The 13,085-nt window shown below is 42.6% G+C and overlaps 2 protein-coding genes across 7 annotated transcripts in view; both read left to right on the top strand.

Moving 5' to 3' along the window:
- Positions 1 to 5,736, top strand: part of RC3H2 (ring finger and CCCH-type domains 2) — a 28,982-nt gene extending 23,246 nt beyond the window's left edge. For 4 of the 5 annotated variants that reach the window (XM_061352532.1, XM_061352533.1, XM_061352534.1 and 1 more), the window contains one exon: positions 290 to 5,736. In XM_061352532.1, coding sequence (XP_061208516.1) covers positions 290 to 485 — 196 coding nt within the window. In that variant the 3' untranslated portion in view covers positions 486 to 5,736. The remainder of the gene's footprint in view (positions 1 to 289) is intronic. The other variant, XM_061352535.1, reaches the window with a different exon arrangement.
- Positions 5,737 to 5,767: 31 nt separating this feature from the next.
- On the top strand, positions 5,768 to 11,042 carry PDCL (phosducin like). 2 transcript variants are annotated; one of them, XM_061352537.1, is made up of 4 exons: positions 5,768 to 5,864; positions 6,566 to 6,740; positions 6,954 to 7,135; positions 8,223 to 11,042. In XM_061352537.1, the coding sequence occupies exons 1-4, from the start codon at positions 5,799 to 5,801 to the stop codon at positions 8,772 to 8,774; spliced, it is 975 nt and encodes a 324-aa protein (XP_061208521.1). In that variant the 5' UTR covers positions 5,768 to 5,798; the 3' UTR covers positions 8,775 to 11,042. The 2 variants fall into 2 exon arrangements, with proteins under 2 accessions (XP_061208521.1, XP_061208522.1); XM_061352538.1 differs by having other exon boundaries at positions 5,809 to 5,911.
- Positions 11,043 to 13,085: the final 2,043 nt, after the last annotated feature.

Genomic DNA, 13,085 nt, shown 5'->3' with positions numbered 1-13,085 from the left:
CTAAGAAGAACTCCAAAAGGTGAAATGTCCTCCTGTTTGCACAAATCTCCATAGAGAGGTAGTTTTTAAAATACACTATTTTAGGTTTCTATGTTCTGTAGTCTTTACTCTGTAATGCAGCCTTTGAAAATGAGGCAGACTACACCTTGAGCGTACCGTTCCACAGTAAGCTGTTTAGCCTGTTGCTAAAAAGGAGTTGATGTCAGTATTTATTTAATGCACACAATTCAGTTGCGGATACTTGTGCATGTACTTGTTTAATATTTGTGTAACTTATTTTTCTCCTCAGGGAGGAGCAGAAAACAATCCTGCCCGTAACTTCTTGCTTCAGTCAGCCGATCACATCTGTTAGCAATGCAAGCTGCCTGCCCATCAGCACAGCAGTCAGTGTTGGCAGCCTCATTTTGAAAACTGCTCACATTATGTCTGAGGATAAAAATGACTTTTTAAAGCCTGTTGCAAGTGGCAGGATGGTTAACAGCTGAAAGGCATTCATCTTTCCAGCTTGTGACCACACCATGGAAGCATTTACACTAGCTTTTTATATATATAATATATATTATATAATGTATATTTTTTTTAAAAGAATAATATTGGGGTCATGCATTTCCTGTGGACTCTTTGATACTTCAAGCCCCTCTCGCATTAGCATTCTGAAGAAAAAAAAAACTTACTTTCCTAGGGTAAGGCGTTCACTTTCCACAAATGAATGGAATTTGGACATTGTTTTACTTAAGCTTAAAGCAGCTTTTTATGAGTTTGTAGCAATCCGGTGCGGTATCTGAGCCATTCGTGTTTAAAATGGCTTCTGTAGAAAACTAACAACTCAGTTATTTAAACTAGCAGGATCCTACGATGATACATCTAGTGAAAGGAAGACTTAACTTATTTGTCTCTATTTTATTTCATGAGAGAAGAACTCGTGTCTTGTTGCAGCTGCTTTTTCTTTAGTTGTGGAACTTTGCATGGAGTATTGTTTCCTGTTTGAAGACTGAGAGGTGGAGATTCGGACTTGAGACTTTTACAGGGTTAACACACCGTTAGCTTTGCACTGCTACGTTATTCGCAGGTCTGTGGTGCAGTGCTTTGCTGCAGCTTTTTTGTTTCCATTTCCCCCCCCCAATATCTCCTTTAGTAATGTACATACACATACACAGGCTACTTGTCCAAGTAAAGTTATCAGAAGTAAACCAAGTGCCTAAGTCCTCCAGCTAATGTACTAGGTACTGATTTCCCCAAGTTATACGTGAAACGATTTTCAACCATCTTGAGAGGTTATGCACTAATGTAACAGCAATTTTGGTTTTTCTCCTTTTTTTTTTTTTCCTTACTGATAGTTCTCAACTTGGAGATTATAGAATCCAGATGACTTGGCAAAAAGTATCAGGTGCTCTTGGCTTTCCTTTGAAAACCCTGTACGTAGTGTTTGCACTGACTAACAAAGATGGTATTGCTGTTTTTTGTACTGTTTTGTTCTTAATTTAAACTAAGTATTGGGAATTTAAGGCGGTTGTATTACCTTTGTTAAATGTTGTTAATCATAATTTTGTATTCAGGTTTAATTTTTGCTTGTTCAGTGGCAACTTATTTTCAAAGACCTTGAAAATACAATAATAGAGCATTATCTGACCTTCAGAGTACTGAAAAGCGTATGAATTTATGCCCTGCTAAGGTGTGACTGAGGATCAAGTTAGACATGTCAACTGAAAATTGGTTTTCATAAATACACATGAAATAGAACCATGGGCATATATTTTGTTGGTTTGAGAAGCTTAAAAATCCACTCTTTTTTTTCTCTTTTGGGAAAGAAAGCAGGACTCTCCCTCCTGATGGTGACTCTCTTCTTGTTCGTCCTCTTCCTTTTCTTTGTGACAAGTTTTACATTTTATTTGATTTTTTCTTTTTTTTTTATGTTTTTTATTAACTTCTGTGAAGTTGTTTACTCTGAAAATTGTACTGGAATATTTTAAGCCAAGCTGATCTTTCACCAGGTGTACTGCATGTAAGGGCTTTTCCTGCTAGCAAAAATGCTTAAAGAGGATCATGTTACTGGTCGTCTGAGTTGTTATTTTACAAAATCACAGCTATGTGGTCGGGTAAGATTTTGATAACTGTTTTGTGCACGCTTCTGGGGGGTGGGGGTTGGCATTTCCCTGAGGGTTCCTGATTAGACTAAGTACATATTGGTGTTTGATATCTCTCCTAATGAAGCTGTCCATGAGATAATTATGTTGTAAATATACCTGAAAATCCAAGGGTTAGTTTTGATATTCTGGTGTCAGTATGGAAGATCTTACACATCTATTTAATACTCCAGTGTAAAGGAATGTATGTAGAAAACCAGTTGAGTAGTCTTTTCTTAGTTTCCTTTGGCTGTTGCTGTACCTTCCTATAGCCAGTGCCACCTCATAGCTAGGATTAGACTGATGCTTTGTTTCACTTGCAACTTGAAGTGAATGGACACAAAAAACAGACCACCTTTGTCACCTTAACTTATTTCCTATCGATGTTAACTTTAACTTAGAATGTTAGACATAAATATGATTGTTGTATATTTTATACCAAGGCCATTATGTAAATATGAATTTATATTACTTTTGAAATGCTTCTGAGATACTATTATTTGCTGTACAATGTAATTCCAAACAGATATGCAAACAAGTATGTCTCTTTCATGGATATTTAAACAGTGAGATCTTCCATGTTGAAGGTGATGTAATTTTTTTAAAAGATTTTTAAATTTTAAATTGCTATTTTGTTACAAAAATAGAGAAAATATAAAGGTTTGAGAAGTCCTTATTTGCCCTCAGGGAAAGAGCCCTCTGTGCACCAGAACTCCACAGAACATCTTCAGCATGATCTGAGGGTGAATATATACTACATAAATTGATTGTGTATTTACCTTAACTTTTTAATTTTAAAATTGCAACTTTAAAAACTTGGTTGTGCTCTGCTGGAGGGGGGTTGGGATAAGCTGCTTACACACATTTGCCTGTTTGTCCAGTGAAATTACATAAGCCTGACATATTCCTGCTAACCAGACTGGCATATTTAACACCAGATGTATCTATATATACTCTTGTCTGCAGCAGGAGGTCCCATGATAGAGCAGTTTGCTAGGATGACCATACACTTCATATGGAAAGTTGGTTCTTAACTGAGGCTAGGGGGTTTATTTTAGTTGGATTTTTAATATCTAGAATGACAGGCAAAAGAATTCTTTAGGGATTTCAACAGCATGCGAGCTTTGTCTTAACAGTTTTAGCACTGATTGTGTGGTTTACGCCATGAAATTGTGCCCTCCAGTGCCCTGACAAGGAGAAAGCTACAGGTGGTAACCTAGCTCGGGCTTTCTTCTGTGGTGAAGTTTCAGCCTTTGACCCTATACGAACAAGTATGTATTCATTTGTCTAGATGTAAATCAGGTGCCTTTGGGCTATGGAAGGGCTTATTTTCTGATGCTGAGATACAGTGACTTATCTTTGTGTGTGAATAGCAGTGATTCCCATGTAGGTTTTGGCCTAACTTACCTGTGCTGTCAGAAAAAAGGCCCATAGCAGAATGGGGAAAGAGATTGGCTCTTTTGCTTTGCTTGGACAAGCATTTTGGGTTGTTTTGGTTTGGTTTTTGGTTTGGTTTGGTTTTTTCCCCACTAGGGGTACAGCAGGGATTTCACATGCAAGAGATACAGGAATTATTAGTGTCTAAGTTAATTGTGTTGCCTCACTACCTGGATTCATTCCTTGGTTTGCCTCGTTTCCCACATAGGTCTTAATAGAGACTAATGCTTGTGCTGGGAGAATGCTTGTGTGAGAAAGTAATTATCTGTACATTCTTAACATATACTTAGAGCAGAGTGATTGCCCTGCTACTGATATTTTGTTCCTGTAAACAGGTGACAAGAAATGAATCTTAGTGTTTATGCAGATTTTGCATTGTAGAATGTATACTAGACCCTTCAAAGGAAAGGTTAGACTCTTTGCAAAGCAAACTGGCGTTGGTTCTTGGTAGTCTAGTACAGGGACACTAAAGTTTGACATTTGATTTAGGAATAAAAAAACAACCCCAAGTTATACACAGCTGATTATGTTAAATAAGCTCTTAATTGCTCTTCATAGAAGTCTAATTTGGGAGGTTTTAGTGTTTTGATAACACAGCTGAAATCTTACTTTATCCTGTACTCGAGCTGAATGCTGTTCTTGTATAATAGTGTACTAGGCTGGATGAGGTACAAAGTAATGCACAGAGGTCAGAAACAGCTGAGGAAAGAATGCTTAAAATAATGTAATCTAAACTCAGAATACTTCCCAACATTGGTTTTGTTTGCTTTTTTAAAGCACAAGTTGTCAAGTTGTACCTGTTGCTGTACATAAACACTGTATGCCAGCAGCTCCTTGATCATATTTGTGGACAGACTTTGCATTATTAGACTGTTATTAAAGGAAGATGTTGAATTTGAAGAGTGTAACAAAATGAGAAATGATCAGATTATCTATAGTATGTAAAAGTCCATTCTTTATGTTGTAGTTTAATCCCTTTCTTAGGAAATTCCCTCTCATTGAGGGACCTCTTCTGCAAGCAGAACACAATAGATGTGCTTTTTTAAATGACCCCGTTTTCCAGTATAAAGAGCTAACTTTGGCAGTAAGTCATCACCATGCATCTCTCTGCTGGCAAGGGAGCACGGCAAGAACAGAAACCAAACCCCAAACTGGCAGTGATGAGATGAAACAAATCTGAATCACAAAATGACCAATACCCGAACATAATTATTACACCCTGTTATTTAAGAAGGATGCTTGTGGAAGCTTTTAATCACTCGAGATTTCGCTGTAAAATCTGAACTACAACAAAGCCTGGCTGCATTTATTACTGCCAAAAGCCAAGGTCATTTGCACATAGCCCATCAGTGTATCCAGGGTAGGTCTCAGTTAATCCAAGGCATGGAAGTGCATGCATTTTCTTAGCTGGGCAAACAAGTACATTATACAGTAGTTGTGATACAACACATGTGGCTTTTATTTGTACTGCACATACCCACTGTACAGCCACTCCGAAGTATCGTGGTTAGCTTGCAGCATCTGCTGTCCGCATTTATACTGTTTACTGCGTATTCTTTTCCCTGGAAGTTTTAAAGAAAATTGGTTTTTCTTTTTTTTTTTTTTTTTTCTCTTGTTGCATTGATTACATTTTATAAATTTGCTTAGCTGGAAAGTTTGGGAAAAGAGGCCTGTTTGTCAATTGTACAACCGATTGTGAAGCTCTAGTGTGAATATTTTTACGTCTGTATTAGACATTTTCTTTGCAAATCTATTGTTCGATTGAAATGTAAATGAAATAAAAGATGGTGTACACCCATCATGTATAAAGCAGGCACCATCGCTACGATGGATTTAATGCTCATTTTTATGGCGCATTCTCAGCTTCTATTTAAAACTATAATTTAAAAAAAAAAAAGAAAAAAATCTGTAAAATGAAATGGGGTTATATGGGGGAGTAAATTCTATTCCGTTTATCTCGGGTTGAGTTCCCAATGGTCGTTTCCCTTCGTGTTAGAGGTAGGGGCGGGCGGTGCCGTGTGTGTTTGCTGTAGCACTGAAGTGAAGAGGTTGTATAGCTTTGGCTGGTCACGGAGTAGAGCATCCTGGTTTTCAGTGTTTGAGAGACTCGGTGGAAGAAGTTTGCAGTATTGACATGTATTTGCATGCACCAATAAAAATTATTTGTCCACCTTAACTGCCTCTTTGCCTTCACCCGCGGGAAGGAACGGGTGGGAAGGAGAGGAGGAGGAGGGCGGGATGCTCCTCCCCGTTCCCGCCGTGCTGCGCGCAGCCAGAGCCAGCCCCGGAAGGCGGCGGCAGCGGGTGAGGCCCGGGGCCGCGGTGAGGGGCGGCGGGGAGAGCGGCCTTGGGTGAGCTGATGCGGGGGCCCTAAGGGGAGGGGTTCGGGCGTTCAGAGCGTTCCCCCTCCTCAGCCCAAGCTCGGCTGTTTTGGTTCCTGCCCCCGCATCGCGCAGCCCCGGCCGAGGGAGGAGGATGCGCCGCGGTGCCCCGAGCGTAGCCCCGCCTGGACGCGGGCGCCCCGTTGTGTCGCTCTGCGGAGTAGCCGCGGTGATGCGCGGCCATCTGGGCACCTCCTCTGCGAGCTGCTTAATCTGGCTTTAGCTTGCAGAGCCTGCTGGCGTGGGGCGGTGGAACGGAAAGCTCTGCTTTATGCATACGCGGCTTCGGGTGGCTTTGTCAGAGACACACACAGGAAGGGGGCTGGCTCTCATGCATGAACCCAGATCAATCGATTTGATTTAAATCACCTTTTAATTTCTTTGCAATGAAATTTTGTGGACGTTTAAATGTAGTTTGCACATCGCAAGTCCACAGCAACATACGTGACCTTAGTGGTACTCTTTTTCTACGCCCCTTGCTCAAGAGAAGAAAATTCTTGAGCATCTTGCATCTCCATCAGGATGAGATTTGATCAGCAGCACTTTTAGAGGACTGCTGTGGAAGAAGGTGGTGGAGCCATTCTCTACTTTATTAATTCTCTATTTGTTATCTGTTAATATTAGAACACAATGACTGCTTTGGATGATAAACTGCTTGGTGAGAAGCTCCAGTATTATTACAGCAGCAGTGAGGGCGAGGATGAAGACAGTGACAAAGAAGATAAAGAAGGGGAGAGCACCATTCCTGAGAGCGGTGGGGAGGTAGAGCTCAGCAGCGATGGCAGTGCAGTCAACACAGGTATTGTCATGTCAAACTAATGTCTTAAATAAGTATGAACTTAAGGACGTGTAAATGGCAAATTACTTTGTTCATTTTATTTCAGGATTTTACACAGTATACAAAAAGCTTATGACAGAGCTGCTATTTTACTACTGACTTATGGATTATTACTTGAATCTTAAACATAGTTTTATTGTCCTTTATACAAAATGCCTACATGTTTAATTTCAGGTCCCAAAGGAGTCATTAATGACTGGCGGAGATTTAAACAACTGGAAACGGAACAGCGGCAGGAGCAGCGCAGGGAAATGGAGCGACTCATAAAGAAGTTATCTATGACGTGTAGGTCTCACTTAGATGAAGAGACTGAGAAGCAGAAGCAGAAAGAGCTTCAGGAAAAACTCAATGGAAAGGTAGCATGGCACACAGGAATTAAAATGCCCCATAGATGTTTAACCTTTTCAGTTTCATTATTTGTGTGCGTGAAGCGGAGAGGAATCTGTGTTCTAGTAGATTTATATCCTATTTCCCTGGTAGATAAGAACACAGCTGCAGTATAAGAAGTGCTTTGCAACTGGTTTTGCCAAGTGTTGTCAAGTTGAAGTATTTTGCATTTTAGTGGTATTTGTGTTTGCCTGTGTTAAGAAATAAGCAATTTAGCTGCTCTACCAAAGAAGTCCAGATCCTATTTCTAGATTTTCCTTAACTGCTTATCAAATAAATCAACTTCAGAGGATTAATACTGAGACGGGTACAGCAAATCTATGACTGCTGCCTCCTGAGCCAAAAAGAAGAGTTTAGGATTCCTCACTGATTTAGTATTTAGTACGTGGGTGGATGTTGAAATTTGGCTTTGACTTTTTGCTCCAAAGATAGATGGTATTTGAAGTGGAGAATGGTTTTAATCAGCTGTGAGCTGCATAACTAGCTCTTGCAGTTCTAGTCAGCGAAGTTATTAATTAATAATGATGAAGGCTGTCTGTGCTGTTCTGTACCTTAAGTGATGCTACTATGTTTAACAAAGGAAGTGAGCAGATACAAAATACCTCCTAAAATCCTGTTAAATTTAGTTCTACAGGCAAGGTGGTACATTTGGTTGCTGCAGAACGTTAACTGAAAAGCCAGATGAAAAAACTAATGAGAAAGAAGCAAGACTTAGGTCAGGCACCATATCCACATCAGCACTTGCAGCTTAGTGAAAGCACATAGCCAGCATTAACCTGAATTGAAGTGGGAACATGGAGCAGCCACTTGTGTTATTAGTGCAGCTTGTGGAACCTAGAATTCTCAAGGCTGAAATCACTGTTCCCACTGGACATAGCTTCTAATTAGATCAAAATGGAGTGTAATGCAGAGAGTGCTTGTGCCTTCATGGGTTGCACTTTGCTGTTCCTGAAGATGAGTGACCCACATTAATCCTCTCGATTGGAATTCTCGTTATGTAAGTGACCCATATAGCGATGCACATCTCTTTCATGTATCTTTGTGTGTGTTTCTCAGATGACATTACAAGAATATAACATGATTCACAATGATGAAGACGACGAGGAGTTTTTGCAGCGATACAGGAAGCAGCGGATGGAGGAGATGAGGCAGCAGTTGTACAGTGGTCAGCAATTTAAACAGGTTTTTGAGATCACCAGTGGGGAAGCGTTCCTGGACACGGTTGATAAAGAGCATAAGAGCACACTGATCATGATCCATATTTACGAAGATGATATCCCTGGCACCGAGTCCCTGAACGGCTGTATGATCTGTCTGGCTGCTGAGTATCCAACAGTTAAGTTTTGCAGAGTAAAGAGTTCTCTCATTGGGGCTAGCACTCGCTTCACTAACAACGCGCTGCCCGCTCTGCTCGTCTATAAGGCAGGTGAGCTCATCGGCAATTTCGTGCGCATCACTGACCAGCTTGGGGAAGATTTTTTTGCCGTAGACCTGGAGGCTTTTCTGCAGGAGTGCAGTTTGCTTCCAGAAAAAGACCTGGTGCTCCTGACTTCTATACATAATCCAACTGCAACTTACAGTGAAGACAGTGATCTGGAAATAGACTGAACTGCTTGTTCCAAGGGCGAGTAGGTGTAGTTGTACAGTGGGATGCTCATGTGCTAGGTAGGGATTGTTCTGTTTCTTCCATAGTGCAGGTATGTTTTCTTCCCTCTCATGCACTTCAACTTTTGCTTGTTAAAAATTATGTAAAGAATCCCTAAGATTTTCTTCAGTTCAGTGAAGTACACTTAACATAGTCTTGCTTTTATGCAGTGCAAGTGTATTTTACTAACCATGAAGTTCTAACACGATTCAGTAAGTTTAGGAGATTGTGTAGTGTCACCTCTGTTCCCCACATCACTTGTGTCCAGGGCTGGGGAATCCACCGCTCCCCTGGGGAGATAATTCCAAGGACTAATTATTCTCATTGTGAAAAATTTCCCTCTTGTATCCAGTCAGAATTTCCCCAGGAATAACTTGTGCCCATTGCCCTAATTCCATTACTGCTACCGAATGTGCACTGCCCTCCTGCAGCACCTTTGTCATTACCATTTCTCAGCGATAACGTTTCCATGAAGGCGTGTTTGTTTGTTTGGTTTGGCCTCTACATCCTTCATAAATCAGAGCATAATATGGGGAAGTAATTTCAGGGTTTCTGTTACATTAAAGCTCACCCTGCCTCTAGCAGTGCTGCTGCTGCATAGCTGCAAGATAACCTGGGCAGCATGAGAAGCCGTTAGCAATTTATAGCAACTGCAGGCATGAGCACCTTGTAGTTAAGGCTTTACTCAAAGCTTTACTGGCTGGGTTATGGTGTGGCTGAACTGCTCAAACCATGCACCTTGCACACATCAGAACGCTGAACGGGTGTGCTCTGCACTTAGTTGTTACTGAATCCTTTTCTGTGTACTTAATTTGACATTACAACACATTTGCTTTCTCATGCATTACTTACTGTGCTTGTTATCTTTTCATTCTGAGGAAAGTAGACTTATCATTACCTAAACACGACCCAACATAATGCCCTGTTTAATGATTAAATTTAATTGCAAGTTTTACATAAGGCAGTTTGGAACACCAGGAAGAAATGCAAATGTCTCCGTGCAAGCACTAGGCTCTTAATAAGAATGAATCTTAGGGTAGAAAAAGAGGAATTTGGAACTGTGTCTGTTTGAACTGTGTTTTAAAAAGTAGCATTAGGAGAAGAAAAAATAATTTGTAATTAAAAATTACCGACTTGGCACAAATTGTAGCTGTTTTAAGGAAACTGGCAGAAATCCAGATTTTCCAATGTGCTAAGAGATTAGTTCTTTTCATCTCAGAATCACGGAAAAATAACCCATGAAAGTTATGTGAAATTAAATCAGTGAACATGGATATCAGTGCATTTAAGGGAAAAAAAGCTGTAATTTATATTCAGGAGGAGATTCAGTGAAGTCTGCCATGCAGAGAGGGTGCATGTTAGCAGCATCATCCAACCTGGCTTGGAGCAGGGCTCAGGGAGCGCTGACTGCTCGAGTTGCTTTGAAGCTTTGTTTTGTATAAAGTGCTTCTTTTTTTTGCCCTTATGGCAGCAAAACTGGAACAGGTCAAAACCTCTCCTGCTGCTCGGTCCGGTGGCCTGCAGCAAGGTGACTCCTGGTTATTACTCTGCAGTACACAGGTATAGCATGGATGATTTACAGGGCTGGTAGAGAAAAGGAAACGAAAAGAGGTCTGAATGCAATTAATCATTGAGTATAATAAGCAGAAGGGAAAGGGGGGCAGAGAGAAGATGTGGTGCAGCACTGCTTCTCGTTCTTGGCACAGGCAGCGTTGCTGCTGCTCCTCTTGGCTATTCTTGCAGTTAAACCCTTCCCAACTGGTAATTGCGTGCCCTAAAATAACAGCACTTTTCATGTGCATTAAACAATAGAACAGAAGTAGTTTACAATAGGGTAGTGACTAATTTGTGTCTGTCCCCTGTCCATTCAGTACAAATAAAAACTACAACTCATACCAGTGCTGTGGCTGTATGTGGGTTGAAGTGTTAAAGTCTGCTTAATTTCTCTAATTTTCAATGTGATCCTGACCTGCAGATGAAGAATTGGGGTGTATTTATATATACCTATGGGGAACTAAAGTGAAAATGAAATTGCATTAATATCTACATAAAATAATCCTGTTTTGAAACACGCAGTTTGGCATTTGAGCAAGTGAGGTTTGTGGTTTGATGCAGGTGCCTGTCCTTCCACCAAAGCTGTTGTACCGTCACCATCAGATCTTCACTTAAATCAGTGCATTCCTACTCAATGGTTTGGTTTTGAATAAAGGATGCTTTTTAATTTTGCCAAAGATGTTCCATTGATCTTTCCTGGCACAGCAGCTTCCTCAGAACAGCACACGGTTTTTGGCAGAAAGCTGAGAGCTGGTGATGCGGGGTTTGGTACCGTGCAGGGCTCTGGTGCAACGAGTGGTAGAAATTGGTCAACTCTGGTGGCTGTCCCCAGGCTTGATGGGTCCAGGTGACTTCCTCTGATGGGGGATTGCTTTTCCATTCAGCCTTAGTGCCCTACTTATCTTTGCCACCATGGGGTTCAGGTAACTTTCCATCATCAGTCTTGATTCTGGAGAGGAAAACCCTGGAGCAGCTGCACCCCATCTGCGACCTCTCTCCTTCCCTTCCCTCTAACATGAGAAAGCGTTGCAGGCAAGTGGTCTTCTTGCACGGCCTCCTCTGGTTGGTGCTAACCTGCTCAGTGAATCATCAGTTAAGAGGTCGCAGAACCACAGCCAGATGTTCTCATTATTGCTGTTTGCACTGCACATCCTGCATCCACGTCGGTCCCTGCGCAGGCAAAGCTGCAGCTGGGCTGCTCGGAGCTGCTTGTTTAAAACTCAGAGGATGTCCCACAAGCTGTGTTTACCAAGAGCTCAAACAGCAGAGCTCGCCTCTGCACCGTCCCCAGAGCTTGCAGTGCTGAGGGGCACTAGGAGCCCTCACCTTGGTTGGGTGATGCTGGTGGATGCACAAGACTAAATACCATGTTTAGATGCAAACTGCTGTCTTCTACCATGGATGTGCCTGTGCACTGTGGTGGACCAGCTGGTGAGGATGTGATTTCTACCAGCTGCCATGGCTGAAAGACCAGCAAAGAAAAGGCAAGGGCTCAGCAGTGCTGCACGTGCAGTCCCCAGGCTCACAGAGAAGGTTTTGATAGTGTTAGTCCTACAGTGAAACAATTTCAAAGCTTTTCCCATAGCAGAAGGTTGAGGTGCAGGGGGGAGATGCTTCCCTGTCCTGGGCTGTGCCGTGTGGGAGCTGGTGGCACAGCTGGAAGGGATTTCAGGTTTGCTGGTGTTGGCTCAGCTGAGCTAGTTCCTGGATGAACATTCCTCCTTGGTGGCAGAGAGCATCTGGGCAGCTCTCTGTGCCTGATGGACTCCATACCCTTATCAGTTGGTACCAAACAGCACTGGCTGCCTTTGATAGCTACAAACAAAAGCAGGATGTTTGTGGTCTAACCGAAACCAGCCGAGCTTGTGCCTTTAGCTGGGTGGTAAAGGATGCTGGAGGCTGGAGCAGCTCAGTGCAGGGAGAGGAGGATGGTCACGCATGTTCTGGAAGTGTGCTCTGGTTGGCTGGAGACATGGGGCATGGAGATCCCGGTGTGGATTTGGGACACGCTGACAGATCAGATGATGTACTGCTCCCCGTGTGCTGCTGTTTGCATTGTTCCTGAGAGCTGTGGTTTTGGCTGAGTGAGGGATGCAGTGAGGGTCATGGCCCTTGGAGGGGCACAGCACAGGGTACAGCCAGGCAGACCCTTAGAGAGAAACTCCCAGCGCTGCCACCTGGGCCAGCACAAACACCTACAGCGTGTCCTCCTGTCCCTCTGCACACTGCCACCAGCCTCTTCCACCTCCCTGGGGAGCTCAGCATCTTCACCAGGTGCAGCAGTGGAGGAAGGACCATGAGGGCTGCCTGGGCTCTGCGCTCCTCTGTTCCAAGCTGGGGATCCCTGTGGAAGAGGGGCTGCAGGTGGCCCGGGGCTGGAAAGGGTGACAGCGCACAGGGGAGTCCAGAGTGTCCCGAGGAGGTGGGTGTCCCGTGGGAACCCCGAAGCTGTCTTAGTGCAAGGTGTTCACTAGCAAGAGAGCTGGGTCTGCTGAGGATGGTGGTGGCCCCTGCAATCCTGTTATAGTTTAAACCCAGCCGGTAACTCAGAACCATGCAGCCACTCACTCACTCTCCTCCTCCTTCCCCCCGTGCTCCCGGAGGGATGGGGAGGAGAGTGGAAATAATGTAATGAGATAAGAACAGTTTGGTAAATAAGGTATAATACAAAAAAATATTTATGTATTTAAAATTTAAAAAACATTAAAATTTATAAAATT

This window comes from Neopsephotus bourkii, unplaced genomic scaffold (genome assembly GCF_033783945.1).
Source record: "Neopsephotus bourkii isolate Nb327-2 ecotype Australia unplaced genomic scaffold, CSIRO-AGI_Nbou_v1 NB_659, whole genome shotgun sequence".
Classification (NCBI taxonomy): Eukaryota; Metazoa; Chordata; class Aves; order Psittaciformes; family Psittacidae; genus Neopsephotus; species Neopsephotus bourkii.
The sequence above is the reverse complement of the archived record's forward strand: the minus strand, read 5'-3'. Positions and strand labels throughout refer to the sequence as shown.